This window comes from Toxotes jaculatrix, chromosome 17 (assembly GCF_017976425.1).
Source record: "Toxotes jaculatrix isolate fToxJac2 chromosome 17, fToxJac2.pri, whole genome shotgun sequence".
NCBI classification, from domain to species: domain Eukaryota; kingdom Metazoa; phylum Chordata; class Actinopteri; family Toxotidae; genus Toxotes; species Toxotes jaculatrix.
In genome coordinates this window covers 20,128,927-20,143,968 of record NC_054410.1, presented here as the reverse complement: position 1 = coordinate 20,143,968, position 15,042 = coordinate 20,128,927, and the positions used below count along the sequence as shown (strand labels likewise).

The 15,042-nt window shown below is 43.2% G+C and overlaps 1 protein-coding gene across 1 annotated transcript; it reads right to left on the bottom strand.

Moving 5' to 3' along the window:
- Positions 1-4,796: 4,796 nt before the first annotated feature.
- Positions 4,797-12,105, bottom strand: fosl2 (FOS like 2, AP-1 transcription factor subunit). Its single transcript, XM_041060404.1, has 5 exons — positions 11,942-12,105; positions 11,392-11,511; positions 8,837-9,088; positions 8,418-8,525; positions 4,797-6,774 (listed from the first exon to the last, which is right to left on the bottom strand). The coding sequence occupies exons 1-5, from the start codon at positions 11,951-11,953 to the stop codon at positions 6,202-6,204; spliced, it is 1,065 nt and encodes a 354-aa protein (XP_040916338.1). The 5' UTR covers positions 11,954-12,105; the 3' UTR covers positions 4,797-6,201.
- Positions 12,106-15,042: the final 2,937 nt, after the last annotated feature.

The following is a 15,042-nucleotide window of genomic DNA, read 5'->3' as shown; positions in this document are numbered from 1 at the left end:
TCAGCAATATCTGCTGTCCTCTCAGTGCTGAAGGACAGCCAGAGGAACACAGAGGTTCTTTCTGTGCTGTTGGTGTACTCTAATCGTTCAAAGAACAAAACTAAAAGCCTAAACATGCCCACATTATGATGATGGTATCATCAGCAATGTTAACATGTATGTTAACATGTAGAAGGAGCCACATGCAGTAAAAAAAGGTGGGTGTGTTGGACTGAGCTTCTTTTCAGGCTGCTTATTTACTCATTGTTCATCACTCTATGCTTTAAACAGGAGAAATGACTCTCTGCGTTTTATCCACACCAAAGCACCACCACCCATATCCGTTGTGCTTGGTCGAGGGATCCAACCTGCAATGCTCCGAGCTCAGGCCGGTCCAAAGCCGCACTCTTCCACTCGCTGCACCACGGCTGTGTGCATGGATTGCGCCTTTAAGGTAAAGACACAGCACCCTCGGTCGACCTCATGCAAACACTTTAGTCCAAAGCGAGCACTTCTTCCATGAAACCACACACATTGTTCACTCTCAGCACCAGTTGGTGTCACTGTTGGTGTTTCAGTCGAAATGAATGAAACAAGTTTAACAGCACAGGTGGCAGCACTCACAGTGTGAGTTTCATTATATTCAGATGGTGCATTTAACTGGATTCTATTATACAGTACATGTAAACATGTTTATGTATTAAATATGTAAATGAGTTACACTTTGTGTTTTCAGTTACAGTAACTACAGTGAACAGTTACATTTCATTTTTGCTGTCTTATCTTCAGGACTTTGTAGTGTTTCTTTTACTGTGAGTAACGTCTGCAGAGCAGTTCACTGGCTATCGAACAGGACCTGGGCCACATGTCTCAGTATCTCTGTGTTCAATGTTTATTAGCGGCGTTCGTTGGGCTTTTACTGCTTTGTTAGTTTCACAGTGGCTTCATGAGACAGAAATCAATTTCCCTTTAATTACCCTTGTGAGGTTATCAGCTCCTCTGCTTGCTCAGCACACACACACACGCACTCACAGTGAACATGCCGTGTTCAAATGGAGGCTGTGTTCTTGAAGTGCAATGCTTACATTTTCTGGTTGAAACATCACCTGAAAAAGAAAAGGGCGAAGGAAAAATAAAAGGTCATAACTATATTTATAAATCTTAAATTGACTGTGAGCTGTAATCAGATCTCAGGGCAGGAATCGATTTAATCCAAGCACATGAGAGTGACAGGAAAGAGGGAGAGCAGAGGAATCAGTACGCCCGAGTTGATGCATGCGTCCAGCATTTCATTTAGCTTGAATGTTTGAGTTGTGTGTGTTTGTGTGTGTATAATATTTACAGAATGTCATAAATAAGAGTTAGATAGACTTACACACTAAACAAGTTCACAGTTCGGTCTATAACATCTTCTCTGTCGTAACAGCTGACTTTGGAAACCAGTCAAATTCATCTGTAACGATTAAATGACACGATGACTCTGTGCCAACCACCTGACTCAGCTGCAACGCACACAAAGATCCCAGAAAGTGTTTGATTTCAAGGAAAGTGCCCATGCTTGGATTTCAGCTATTGATATTTGAATGGCACTGACCCACAAACTCAAGCATATTAAATTCTTCCTACATTTGAAAATGATTAAACAGTGTCAGCATCCTGCTGGATGTGGGCAACTGAGCACTACTACTCTGTGGTGGCTCAGAGGTCAGGATCAAATTTTCTGTTTGGCATGAAAATTGTTTGTGTGTGTGTATGTGTGTGTTGTCTGGAAAGATGAAAAAGAAGTAGAATGAAATTGAAATCCAAATGAAATCGAAAAGCTGATGAGTGGAAGGAGTAAAAGGAGGCTGAGGAAAGCACAGATGAAGACAGTGGTTCTCAACCTTTTAGAGTCTTGACCCCCCCCCCCCCCCAGAATAATCAGGTTGGTGCTGCTGGTTGCAGAATAACATTGTGTATTCTTGTCTGATTTCCTCTTGGACCAACACAATTTCTGCTCGAGCCTTTTAAACTAGTCATTTACAGTGTGACAGCAGTAAGTGTAAATGTGTTCATGAGGAAGGCAGAGGCTGAAGGAGAAAGGAGAGGTCAGGTTGATTTTTTTTTTACCCAGCAGGACAGCAGCACAGTTCATAACCTCTTTCAGCAGCTGTGTTCAGAACTTGCTGCCTGACTTCAGAAGAAGCTGCTCTGAGTGATGTGTGATTCATTTAGGGGAAACGCACTCGCTTGGTAACCTATCTTCACTATATATATAGATATATATATAGATATATATAGTTATATATAGATATATATATATAGATAGATAGATAGATAGATATGCACTTTTGATAGGCAGATAATTAGGGTCAGGTATTCACTGATGTGAATTCATCAGTGCTAACACTCTCTGCACTTTTCATACTTTAAGTACATTGTGCTAATGTCTGTATTTTAATTTGAGCAAGACTTGAATGTAGGACTTTTATTTAATGGACTATTTTCTCCATGATGAGTTCACACTGCCTCCCGGTGGTCATCGTTTGCAACTACACCTATTCAGAGTGAAGAAGTTCAGGTTGTTTCAAGCGGAAGTGTTGCTACGATGTGCTTATGTCTGACTTGGTGTTAATTGAGTGCAGTTGTAGTTACTCCTGTCGACCACTAGAGGACGTAAAAACCCCTGAATATAAGTCACACAGTCTATCATACAAATCCACGTTTTGAAATTGTAATGACTAAACTTATACAAGCTGGATGCAGGGAGACATGTTAGTTGGTGTAGAGCGTTTTTCTTATTCTTAACTTTAAAGAATAGTTATGTTGGGCACTTATCCAATGATTTATATTTTCAAACTAAATAATATTACTCCAAACCCAAATCTACCGTTGTAATTCTTTCTGTGACCACTTGTGGGCAGGAAACGCTCGTGATTTTGAACCTCACACTCATCATAAAACATTCACAGCAAAGGCAGACATAATAATAGGCCTAAACACTTCCGGTGCCTGCTTTCAAAGTAAAACAAATACATTGTACCTTGGTTAAACCGACTGAGTGGATAGAGAGGACGAAACATCCACAGTGTCAGCACAGGGACGTTGAATTGTAATTCATTTGTTGTCAGTTGCTTCTAAATGAAAGACAATAATTTTCCAGCTGGTTTATTTCTGCTTTACACCTTTATAATGTGTAGAAGGACAGGAGCTACCGTCCTCTTTATAAAAGCATAGTGCATCGAAGTGTCGATTCAGGAAAGGGACATGGGCCTGGAGAACTACATATAAACTACACACTTTATTTATGAATGAAGCCTGACAATGTAATTTCATTTTCAGCTTTTATTCTAATTAACTGCTGGCATATACAGTATAAGAATGGTCAAAATGCTTTGTTTAACTGAACAAAATACTAACACAACTATGATTTCAAATACTGAATCTACTGTAGATTAAAGGCTATTTTCCTCTGGTAGTTTTCAACTGAAAAATGATGCTTTCTAACTGATTTGTTTTAACATTATTTTACTTAGTAGGAAAAGGATTTCTTTATATTACAGACATTCTATAGAGTCTGTATATTCCACATCTCTGCACTGGAAACATTTATCTGGGAATCGTTTTAAAATTGAGCCTTTACTGTATAAACTGTATAAACTATAAATATCTTGTACATTCTTGATTATTACAGTATTACCGTGTTCTCTGTCATTGGACCAAGAGGCTGTTAAAAATAATGTCTTTCTTAATCTGAAGTGATAAAAAGTGATGTACAGCGTGGTGATGTTTTGAACACTGGACTGAATCACAGGCCTTTGGAAAAAGGGTGATGTCAGTTACCTGAATTACTGTAGGTGCATTCCCATGAACGAAAAGGGACAATTGCATGTTGAAAATGATTTTTTTTATTATTATTATTATTATTCATTTAAATTAACAAACACTGCTATACATATTGCTGTTTTTTATTAATTTTGAATCATTTTAAACAGTTAAAGCATTTGGAAAAAGAAGTAATAGTAGTTGAAAACAGGCGACAGACAGTAGATGACATGTACAGTAGAAGATCTACAGTCAATGGCTTTCCTATGTGTCGAGGGGCTTCAGAATATTTCAACATACAGACATCAGACTTGCCCACAGTAAAAGTTTTTGGTTATCATTTCACCTCTTTATGTCGTCATGTAGGATCAAAGATGTCCTGCTGCATCACATGATACTTTAAACCAGTGATGTTAAACCCAACTCCAGTGAAATATAAATAGCCAATATGGTTTTTCCAAACAAGTAGCAGCAGCTCGTATTGAATTTCAAAGTCTGTTTTCTGCATCCAGCGCAACAAAAGTCTTCCGACCACAACTTCTACTCCCCTGATAACAAAAAGGGTTCGAACACGGATGACACCCCCTCCTGTAAAACCCCTTACGTTATATTCATTAGGAATGTTTGAAGTAAACAAAAAAAAAAGTCCCAGATATCGCTGTTGTGTCCTTCTCAGTGCACGTTATTGAAATCCCTCATCCCTTTAAGATACACACATAAAAAATAATGAAAAAGAAGTGCTTCATTGAACTTCAGAAATATTACATCTTCTCAAGGTGTCCCCTCTTTCATCTCAGGCCAGCTGTAGAGAGAGTCTCTTTATCCCTTTCTTAAGGTTCCTTATAGTCAAAATGCAAACTGTGTCTGGCCCTCGTTTAAAGCCAGTAAGGCTTCTGCTGAGCTTCTATCGAGTACCTCCATGTTGGCATATGTTCATACGCCCATAAATCAGCACATCTGAGCTGAATTTAAACATCGTTTCTTTACTAAAAGTGACAGATTTACAAACACAGTATAAACAGGGTTGACATCATTGGCAGCTGGCGACAGTCTAGACCACAGTGGCTTTTTGTTTTTTTTTTCCGAATTTGAGCAAAATCCCTCCTTTTTTAGACAAAGACGGACGAATTACAGGATTACATGTGTCATACGAACCTTTTTGGCTTTTTGAAACCTGACCTGCCCTGAGAGGCGGTGTTGAAAAAGGTAGGAGCTGTATTTAGAGAATGTGGGAAACAAAGAAGTACGGCATCCAGTGGAGGAGGGTTTTGTTCAAACCTTTATGTCTGAGCGAAAAGACAAACCTTTCTCAATGCGACACAATGAAGTGATGAAGTTTATCGTCCCTACTCATTTAGTACCGACTCTGCAACACTTTGGCTAGACCATTCAGCAGCCAGCAGTCCTGCAATGCTCTTTACGATGGGGTTCTACTACACCAGAGAGATATCCCTGACATCAATGTAAATCACATACACTTTGTCATAAACAGGTTGTAAAGTTCAGGTACAGAATCACTGAGGAAAAGCACACCAATACTACTGTAAAGTCAAGCCACTATGGCAAAATAGAAGGTATAGAGTATTGAGGAACTAGTCATTGATTGAAAGTTGGCTCGTATCGTTTGCAACACTGAGGAGTGCTTAAGTCACCCTGCAGGTGACCGTTTTGCTTTTCTACAGGCATATTAAGGAGAGGACAATGTCTCAACAAAACACTTTGTAAAATTTAATCAGCACAGTCCATAAATACAATTAAAGAGATGGAAATAACATCAGAAATGTGTACACACTCGTGGTAGCAATTCCTGAATCAAGGTCCGAGTTATGAAAGGACAAAATCTAAAGGGGGGGAAAAAAGACGAGAGGAAGTCTTTGCTCATTGTCTCTTTCTCTCCTTGGAAATTCCAGTAAAACGCTGACCTCGTTGAGTGATTTATTGATTCGTCTTGGCGGAGTGCAAGTGTCGGCATGGCTTTTCAAACAGATTTTTTAAAAATATATATATATATATTAAGAACACGCTCTCTACTTTTAGTCACATCAACTCACAATTGCCACACTTTGGCAATGGCTTTCTTCAGAACTGTCTGCCCGGTAAACAAGTTGACACTCGAGTTGAAATGGCGAAGGGATGACACTTTTTAGGATTGGTGCACACACTTTTACGATTAAAAAAATTTTACACTGAAGCAGAACAAGAAGAAACACGCGGCGTAGCCCTTGTGGGTCTCCCTGCAGAGGGGAAACGGCTCACATGGTCAGCTTGGTCTGGACTTTAGAATTGAATGTGCTCTTGGGTCTTTTAAAGACACTGGAGGGGAGGGGGGGTGAGGGATGCGGGGGGCGCGCAGTCGATCCTCATGCTTGCCTTCAGCCACAGTGTTTGTTTCTCAGCTGCGCCGAGCCGAGCCCTTGCTCAGAGGGCCAGGAGGGTGGGCGAGTTGAGGGAGTCTGAGGACTGGTCACCGCTGCTGCTGCTGCGCCGGTGGGCCTTGGAGCAGGACTCAGAGGAGGGCGAGGGGCTCTCGGGCTCCAGCATGCTCGGGTAGGTGAATATGAGGCTTGGGGCATTGGGTGTGGCGGCTGGGGTGGACGCTGCCACCACCGGTGTGTTGAGGCTGTCTCCATCTGTGCAGTATATCCCACCGCTGACACCGCCGCCACCCAGGCAGATGGGCTTGATGACGGAGCGCTGAGGCTTGCCCACATCGTCCTCCTCGTTGTCCTCCGGCTCTTGCTTCACCACCACTTGGTTCATTTGAGCCCGGGTGCCCATGTTGGGGCGCATGGTCAGGGGGAGCGGGGCGCACTGCTGCTGCTGGTGCTGCTGGTGCTGCTGGTGCCCCGATGACTGGTGGCGGTCCTCGATGGGCAGCTTGCACACGGGATTGTGGGCAACCAGCATGAACTCCAGCTTGTCTTTCTCCTTCTGCAGGCTCTCGATTTCCTTCTGCAGGTCTGCTTTCTCCTCCTCCAGCTTCTCAGTCTCCTGTTGACAGAAAAACAAGACGTATGAGCACATTTTCATTTCACATTCATTTTTTTGCCTTTATTTGACAGTGACTGAAGTAAGATGAGCATAAATGAGGGAGAACAACATGCAACAAAGATCTCCAGTCAGATGTGAACCAGGGATGCTGCAGTTCATGGTTGGCACCTTAACCACAAGGCCACCAAGACGACCTACGCATGTTAATTCTGAGTTGATAAAAACAAATACCACCACAGCCTTTTCATGGATATTCAGAGACAAAATTCATAGCTCCAAAAAAAAAAAAAGATCTTAAGCCTGATCAAAGTTTTTACTTTAATCAGGCTTCAGTTACTTCAACAACAAGGCAGTGCGACTGTGTGGGTGTTCCTCCAAAGCGTCAAAAGAGGGCACTGTTTGTTTGCTATGGTTTCTCATAGAGAGAGAGCGTGGCACAAGCAACACATTAAATCAAGAATTTGTCACGGGCCATTTAGACGTACAATGTGTAATCTCGAAGCCTTCTGCTTGAATTCGAGTTCCACATAATGAACGCACATTGTTTGTGTCTCAGAGATATGAGATCTGCATCCACAATGTGTCATTAATATGTCATATGAAAGACAAAGACAGATCCTGTAAAAGCTGTTTGCCAGTCACAGGCATCAGACAGATAATGATATGCTGACATGCTGTCTGAGAACTTTGACTCATGGGCAAAGGTATGAGGAAGTTGTACTCAAGAAGCCAAGAGAGGAGGTGCTCAGTGGGATACTTATATGACTTATATCAGTAAATCAAAGAGGAGCTATTGCAGGAATATTGCTCCTTCTTTTCACTGGAAAGCGACACTTCCTTTTTTGGAATTAAAAAAAAAATAGTGAAGAAGGAAGGGCTTTTTTTTCCCCTGGAAGCACTGGCTGAAGCGTGTGTATATACGTGTGTGTGTGTGTGTGTGCACAAGCAGCATGTCTCTATGTGGGATTGTGAGACAAGCAATTTGCCCCTTTTACAAAATGTCCTGCATTCATGAAGACAGCTGCCTACAGCAAATTCCGTTCCTGGGGTTTTTTAAGGCCTGACAAGCTCAACCTCACTGTAATTCGGCTAATTAGTCAATTTAGATGCCGTTACTGTCTGCCAGGCAGGGCCGCGAGACAGCCCTACCTCTGTCTACAGCTGCCCGAGACAAAAAGCTTTTCATCGCCTGTCATCTTTTCACTCAGACCTTGCACTCAGAGACGCAGCGAGAGTCAAACCAGTAATACGAGGTTGTGAATTTAGGTGTGGAGTTCAATCACTCATCAAAAATCTGGACTCCTGCCAGACTTCTTAACAAGTGTGACCCCCCCACCCCACCCCCACCTCCACTCCACCACCTCCACCCACCCCGTGCACTGTGCACTCTCTGTGTGAAATTTAATTTCTTTTTGTTGCTTTTTTGGGACATTTTTTTGATTTTTTGCATCAGCAGTAAGCGTGACACATTTCACCAAAACGCTGGGTGAACGGCTGGGTGTTTATTAGCTTGAGCTCTTTGCCACATAAGAGGAACAGAATCCTAAAACACTTACACTGATTTGTGGTTGTTTTATACTATTACAGCAGAACCCGCTGGAAGATTCTGATCTGCTCTGGTGGCTGCACAGATTTCTACTCACCCCTTGGAGCATCTCGGTGAGCTCTCGTCTGCGGTTGCGGCATTTGGCGGCGGCCAACTTATTCCTCTCACGCCTCACCCTCCTCTTTTCCTCTTCCTCTGGGGTGAGCTACGGGCGAGCAAAGAAGGAACACGGCAGGTAAAATAAGAGCCACTTGACAGACACACACAATCAATACGAAGTGAAGAGCAAGAATTTAAACAAGAGCTGGATGATGCTGTTGCCTGACAATAAGCAGAGTAACAACACAAAGAATTTAAAGGCAGGATAAAATAAACTTGATGATAAACATATTTTTTCAGTGATTTCCAGGTATAGTAATAAGGTATTTTGCTTGGCTTTCAGCACTTCGACAGCAGTCGAAGTGCAGTCTTTTTGCAGTCATGTTGCCCCCACCCTGTCGTCCCCAGTCCCCTCACCTGCTCATCCCTCTTGCGTCGGCTTCTGGTGTCCCCGATGGAGCGGATGACCCCGGGCCGAGCCAGTGTGTTGTGCAGGAGCCCCGGCCCATTGCTCAGGTGATGACCATACGGGTGGGAGCGGGAGTAAGGGTTGGACATGGAGGTGATGACAGTGGGCTGCACCATCCACTGTAGGTCTTGGCTGGTTGTGATTGCATTGATGGTGGGTATGAAGGCACTGTTGGAGCCGGGCATGTCGACCCTGTACTTCTGAAAAGAGAAGGAACAAGAGAAGCGTGATGAGAGAGGCTGCACGATGGAAGAAAATTTTCCAGAAAAGTGGTGTTGGCGCTCACGTGTAGGGGAGTCAGCCTGTATGTGCTGGTGTGGAGTCAGGGCATGAATCTTAACAACAACTTATCTCTAAGCATCTCAGTTTCTGTTGATGGGACCTGATTCATTTTACTGACAGGACAATCGCAGAGACGCACAGCACCACCCACCATTATTAAATTCATATTTTTCCGCATTTCAAGCTTATAGTAATGATTCAGTCCACACAGGCAAATATAACCCACAGAGTGGAACAGTGACACATGCTGTGAATCATGTGGGTAAGCCCAAAGTGTCCAGTTCATCTCACTTTACTACAACAACCATGAAACAAAAAAAAACTGAGCTCTGCCGTGGAGTTACACATATCTGGACTGGTGGAGGGGGTTAATATGCTCTTAGCTGCTCTATAGACAGGTCAGATCTAAAACGTAAAAGGTTGTTTGATGGATTAAACCTTCTCTGTTAATTAATAAACCGTTCCACAAGGAATTATTTTAAAATACAAAATCTGATAAAAGAAAGAAATTAATATTTAATTCTTGGAATCAACCCTTAAACCCCCCCCCCCCCCCCCCCCCCCCCCCCCCCCGCCCAAAAAAAAAAAAAAAAACATGCTTGTGATGCATTAGTAGTCAATGTGTGAGGACATCAGAAGGTATAATGGGATGCAGATTGCTAATGGGACAAGAACATGACTCCAAGCCTCTCAAATTATGTCCCCTAACCCCTCAAATAGAGAGACACGCCGTTTCAAATAAACTGTACAATCCTGCACGGTCTTCATGTATGAGTGAATATGACTTGCATCATAATCACCAGTATGTGAACCGGTGTCAGGTCAGCATCGCTTCATGTCTCTGGAGCTCACAGACAGACAGACAGACAGACAGACAGCCGGGCTGCCTGCCTGTGAGCCTAATTTATGCACGTCCCCATATCCCCGTTATTCCCGACTTTCCGTCGGATATCCTGGCAGTCTACTGGAACTTTGTTTATCTGGTGAGTCATTGTGTATGGGATTTGTTAAGCACATGTGAAACGCAGTCAGTTCCAGTAAAGGGGGGAAGCAGCCAGCTGTAACAAGCCAGATAGTTAGCCAGAATTATGTGAGCGGAATTTTCGGAGGGCTTGGCTTCAGTATAAGAGAATTAAAAGTAAAAAAAAAAAAACAAAAACAAAAAACGTTTGAATAAATTGTTTGCAATGGAGTGTGAAGGACATAAGCATTCAGTGGAGTCATTACACTAAATATAGAGAAGCCTGCTAAAAGTTTTGGTCTGATAAAACATTCTATTGGTCTAATAAAAAGGAGGAAAAATGCCTTGTTTTGATATGTCTCAATAAACCTAACAAAGAAGTCATGTTCCAGCCCGCTGTAATGGGAAACAGGCTGCCAGTGTGTGTTTACAGGGAACCAGAGCAAAGATAGATACGGGCCAAAAGTCGTTTACCGTAATGTTGCGTGAGCCTGACGCGGCTTTTCCAGAGAACTGTACTATATGCAAGACTTGGGTGCGGGTAAACAACATGCCTCTTCCCGGATTTGTATCCTATCATTTGTGAATATAAGGACATGGCGTCCTCATAGCCGTCCACCGGCACAGAGACAGTATATATGTAGGTTATACCTCGCTGAGAATGTCTGAAAGCACAGCCTCTGATGAAACCCAGAGAGGGGGGTTTAATTACAGGGATTGTTGTTAGAAGCGCAACAACAGGGTTCTTGGCATTTTGTCGGGGTAAGAAAACACAGGCTTTTGGTGGCCGTGCGCTCCGTGCGTCTGTGCGCGCCTCAGAATGTGCCCCGTGCAGCCCCGAGACCCGACTGATCAAACTAACCTACAATCCGAGCCATAAGCACGTTATTTCTGATAATCTCATAAGAGGAATATCTGGCACGACTACTTTAACCGAACTGAAAGCTCTTTCTGCAGCAACACATGCGCTTCGGCGGATGTCCACAATGACTCAACTCCTGGATGAGAAAAATCAGACATATCCAAACCCTCGCGTTAATGCCTGAATCAAGCAGCACTTGCCTGTTGCATTCACTATAAGCTCCAGCTCTGCCCAGTTTATTGCCAGACCAGCGCAAAGTGCATACAGCTCAGAGTATGGTACCTACGTGCTCTAAACATTTATAGTCCTTATAATGTATGAGCGAAAAATGCGCCTTCACATCAAATTCTTAAGAGGGTGTTATTTGTAGGTGATGTCGTGGCGTTTCCTTGTGTTACCTGGTACGCTGAGGTAGAGATCGGACTTCCGATCGTGCTGCTGCCGCTTGTGAAGGACTCTGGCTGGGCCGGAGAGGTGCTGCTGCCGCGGGACGAGGTGTCGTAGTTCCCGGAGTAGTCCTGGTACATGATCCAGGAAAGAGGGAGATTTCAGTAGACTGTTTGAGCTCTGAAACCTTTTTGTTTTTTTTTCTTTAAATCCTCGCAGATAAAAGGCACCAACAGAAAAATCCTGACTGGAGACGTTGTTAATTTGGAATATCCAGAGAAGAGTAGGCAAAGACAAAGTGCAAATAATGCTCCTCTAAACTAACCTAAAACATCTTACAAATATTGCGAGTTAGAGTAAAAAAAATTTTCTTGTTTTTTAGCGTTTCTTTTAAAGGCTACGTCTTATTGTGCTTTAATTATTCTTGAGCCGCAGGTAAACCCTAAACTACACTATTTAAGATCCTCTCAGGTGCGCAAACTTCAACCTTAAGTCAGTAGCACACCTTCAGCAGCCAAATCCAGTTGAGACAAGTGAACCTGTAGTTAAAGAGTGACTCACGCAGGTTAACATTCGCTTTAAAGCCTATTGCCTGTCTAATCTTCTGAATATTTTCCGTCGCCTTGCCTACTACACACTCTGTCCGAGCTCTCTGCTGTTCACGGAACAGTTCTAAGTTGTTTTTTTTTTTTTTCTTTTCCTTTTTACCACACTAGCAGGAGATGACTCACTTCAATGGCACTATGAAGAACTGCAACGGCTTTTCAACACCAACGACAGAGCTACGTCACGCCTGGGCGTTGCGACTCCGTCCAGGGAGGGGTCGTCTCTGGATAAGGCAGAGAAAAAGAAAGATCCGCCGTGACCATGCTTCGCCCGGCGGACACTGGAGATGTAATAGAAACACACGGATGCAGTAAAAGTGGCAAAAATATGTCTGGAGAGATGTATTTTTTTCTGTCACGGACGTCAGTGCCCGCTGTGGAGTTCACTATTTGTCTGACTTGCTTCGGTCCATTGACGCATGTTTCCTGAAATGGGCAGTTGCGTCAGAGAGCGCGTGTGGGTTTCCTTGGTAAAGGAAGCGTCAGACACTGGAGGGATTCCCTCCCCTCGCGCACTGCACTCCGGACTCGGAGCTCACAGCGCGCTCGGGTCCCGGTCCGGTTACTCATCAGCGCAGGAAAGCGAAAAAATATTAAAGCTTTAAAGGTATAGAGATAAAGACAGTGTGAACGCGTGCTGGTCTCGTGTTGAGGGGCACGCGTACACACATACCCACACTCAGAGTGAGTTTAGAGCATTAAAAGCGTCTGTTGGAAGTTTCCTGTGTCAAAAATTAATTCGATTTCCGCATCTGTGTTCAAAACTAAAATCTATGGACAGCAGAGCGAGGCCACGCGCATGTAACAAAACACCGTTATTTCTATTGCTAGAGGACTCGCGGGCTCACCATCCTTCCGTCTGCTTCTGTTCCCGTTAATATATATATAATTTTTTAAAAAGCGCTCAAAATGATTGGACATGCGGCGTTTCTCCACAATTGAGTCTTTGTGTTATTTGGCGGCAGCGCGTTGTGCGTAATTTGGACAGGTGGCATGGAGAGCCAAAGAATGGCACAAAACACAGCGTGATCCTGCGCTCATGGTCAGATTAATGTGGCCCATTAGGTACAGTGCAGCAAGGCTGCTTCAAAGGAATCTCAGTGAAATGTGGGCTAATTGTAATTCGGACGCACCTCATAAACAAGGGCACGGCGCCCAGAATATGACACGTTACACGATATGAAATGGCGTATTAAGTATAATCCAATCTGCCATGGTTCCTATTTTAATCTGTATCACCATAACAGGTTATGCTGAGCTCTCCTAAAGCTGTTTGCCGCGCATCTCTTTGCCAGAAAGAGTCGCTCCCATCAAAAAGTTTCAGCAGCAGTTGTTCAGTCGGGGGAAGTTGTGCAGAGGGAAAATAATCTGCAGGGGGGTTTCTGAGGTGACCACTCGCCGCGGAGGCACCGAGTTTCTGTGCTTGCTCATAACATGAACACGTCAATTATACTGTAGGTACTGCAGCCCTCCGATATGTCACCCGTTCCGGAGTTACTGGGTGTCATTTTCGCTGCATTACCTTTTGACCTGTGTAGCGATCTGTGACTGCTCTTGTGGAGAGGCTTCTTTAAAGTCACTCGGAGTACCGCTCCGAGTCCTTTCTTTTTGGTTTCTCAAAAGGCGACAGAGAGCACGCAGATGTTCAATAAATCTTTATTTGAATGATATTAATTAATGATTAATGTTTATCATCTGCCAACGGCACAGCTTTTGAAGGGTAACGGTGTTGCTAAGCGACACAGTTTCTCCTAAATTGCCTGAGGAAATCTAATCTGTTATAGTCCTATAATTAATGCAGTAATATAATTTGAGATGCACCCATCGGCGTCAATTTGGGTGAAGCAAGGTATGGCACTGTGACAGGTTCTGTTCCTATATGAGTCCAATTTTGATCTTTAAGTACATAATGAGATATCAAGCAAAAATTTGGAATCAACAACAAACAGCGTTATGTGATGCCTGTCACTCAGACGTTATTGCTCCACTTATTAGTGTCATGGATATTGATGCTAAACTACAGATTCGGGGACTTAGCGCTGCTGCAGAGCTGAGCCGACCGGGGAAAACGGTCAGGTCGGGTCAGGCTCGTGGGTCAGCGTGCGCACTGGGGCCGGCTGATCCGCAGGTCGTGCGCCACTGAAGCGTCGGTGTCTCTCCATCATACATCATAAGGAATCAGCCACACATAGAACATCTCATCCAGGTTGCCGTCACCGACAGACGATAAGCAAGAGGCTTACCTGGCAGTGATACAGGTGCTCGTGACGCCAGAGGGCCGATGGCCCTAATGCTGCCTTCAGGTACCTTCTGATAAATCCGAATGGTTAAAGCGCTGTCGGTCGAGAGAGGTGAAATAGTTTTCACAGTTTTAACACCAATTTATGCACGCGATGCCCTTAGCATCTAAAAATCAATTATTATTTACAATTAAAAGAATAAACGGACAAAATGCCAAACATGCACTTTTTCTGTTGTTTCCACTGGATACTTTGTGCTGCTTTATAACTCTGCATTTCTGAGGCAAATATTCTACTTTTTACAGTCTTTTAAACATGATGCTCTATTACAGATTCCATCAAATGGAGTAGAGTTAGAACCACCCAACCAGATCTGGTGGAGCATAAAGGCACATGGATAGGTTACAGAGGGTCATCATGGAGACAAGTACGCATCTATGTTTACATTCATTTGTTATTATAATAAGCCAAAAGTTACAGGTGAATCTGGTTAAAGAATAGTCTGGCTTAGTTTAAATGGTTTGCGTTGCACCTTCCTGCTACAGGGCGACATTGTTGTGTATTTTTTATTTTATTATTTTTTTGTCTGTGGTGCTCTATGGTCTGGAGTAAATGAAAAAAAAATCCTCCAGCTACAACATTACAATACTGCTGACGTGTAGATATCAGTAATATAGTAAGCTTATAATAATGAAGGAGTTAATATGCTACATTCTTTATGTACATTTTTCACTTTTACTCAAGTAACATTTTGAATGCAGGACTTTTACTTGTAATGGGGCATTTTTATATAAAAGCATTGCTTCTTTTACCCAAG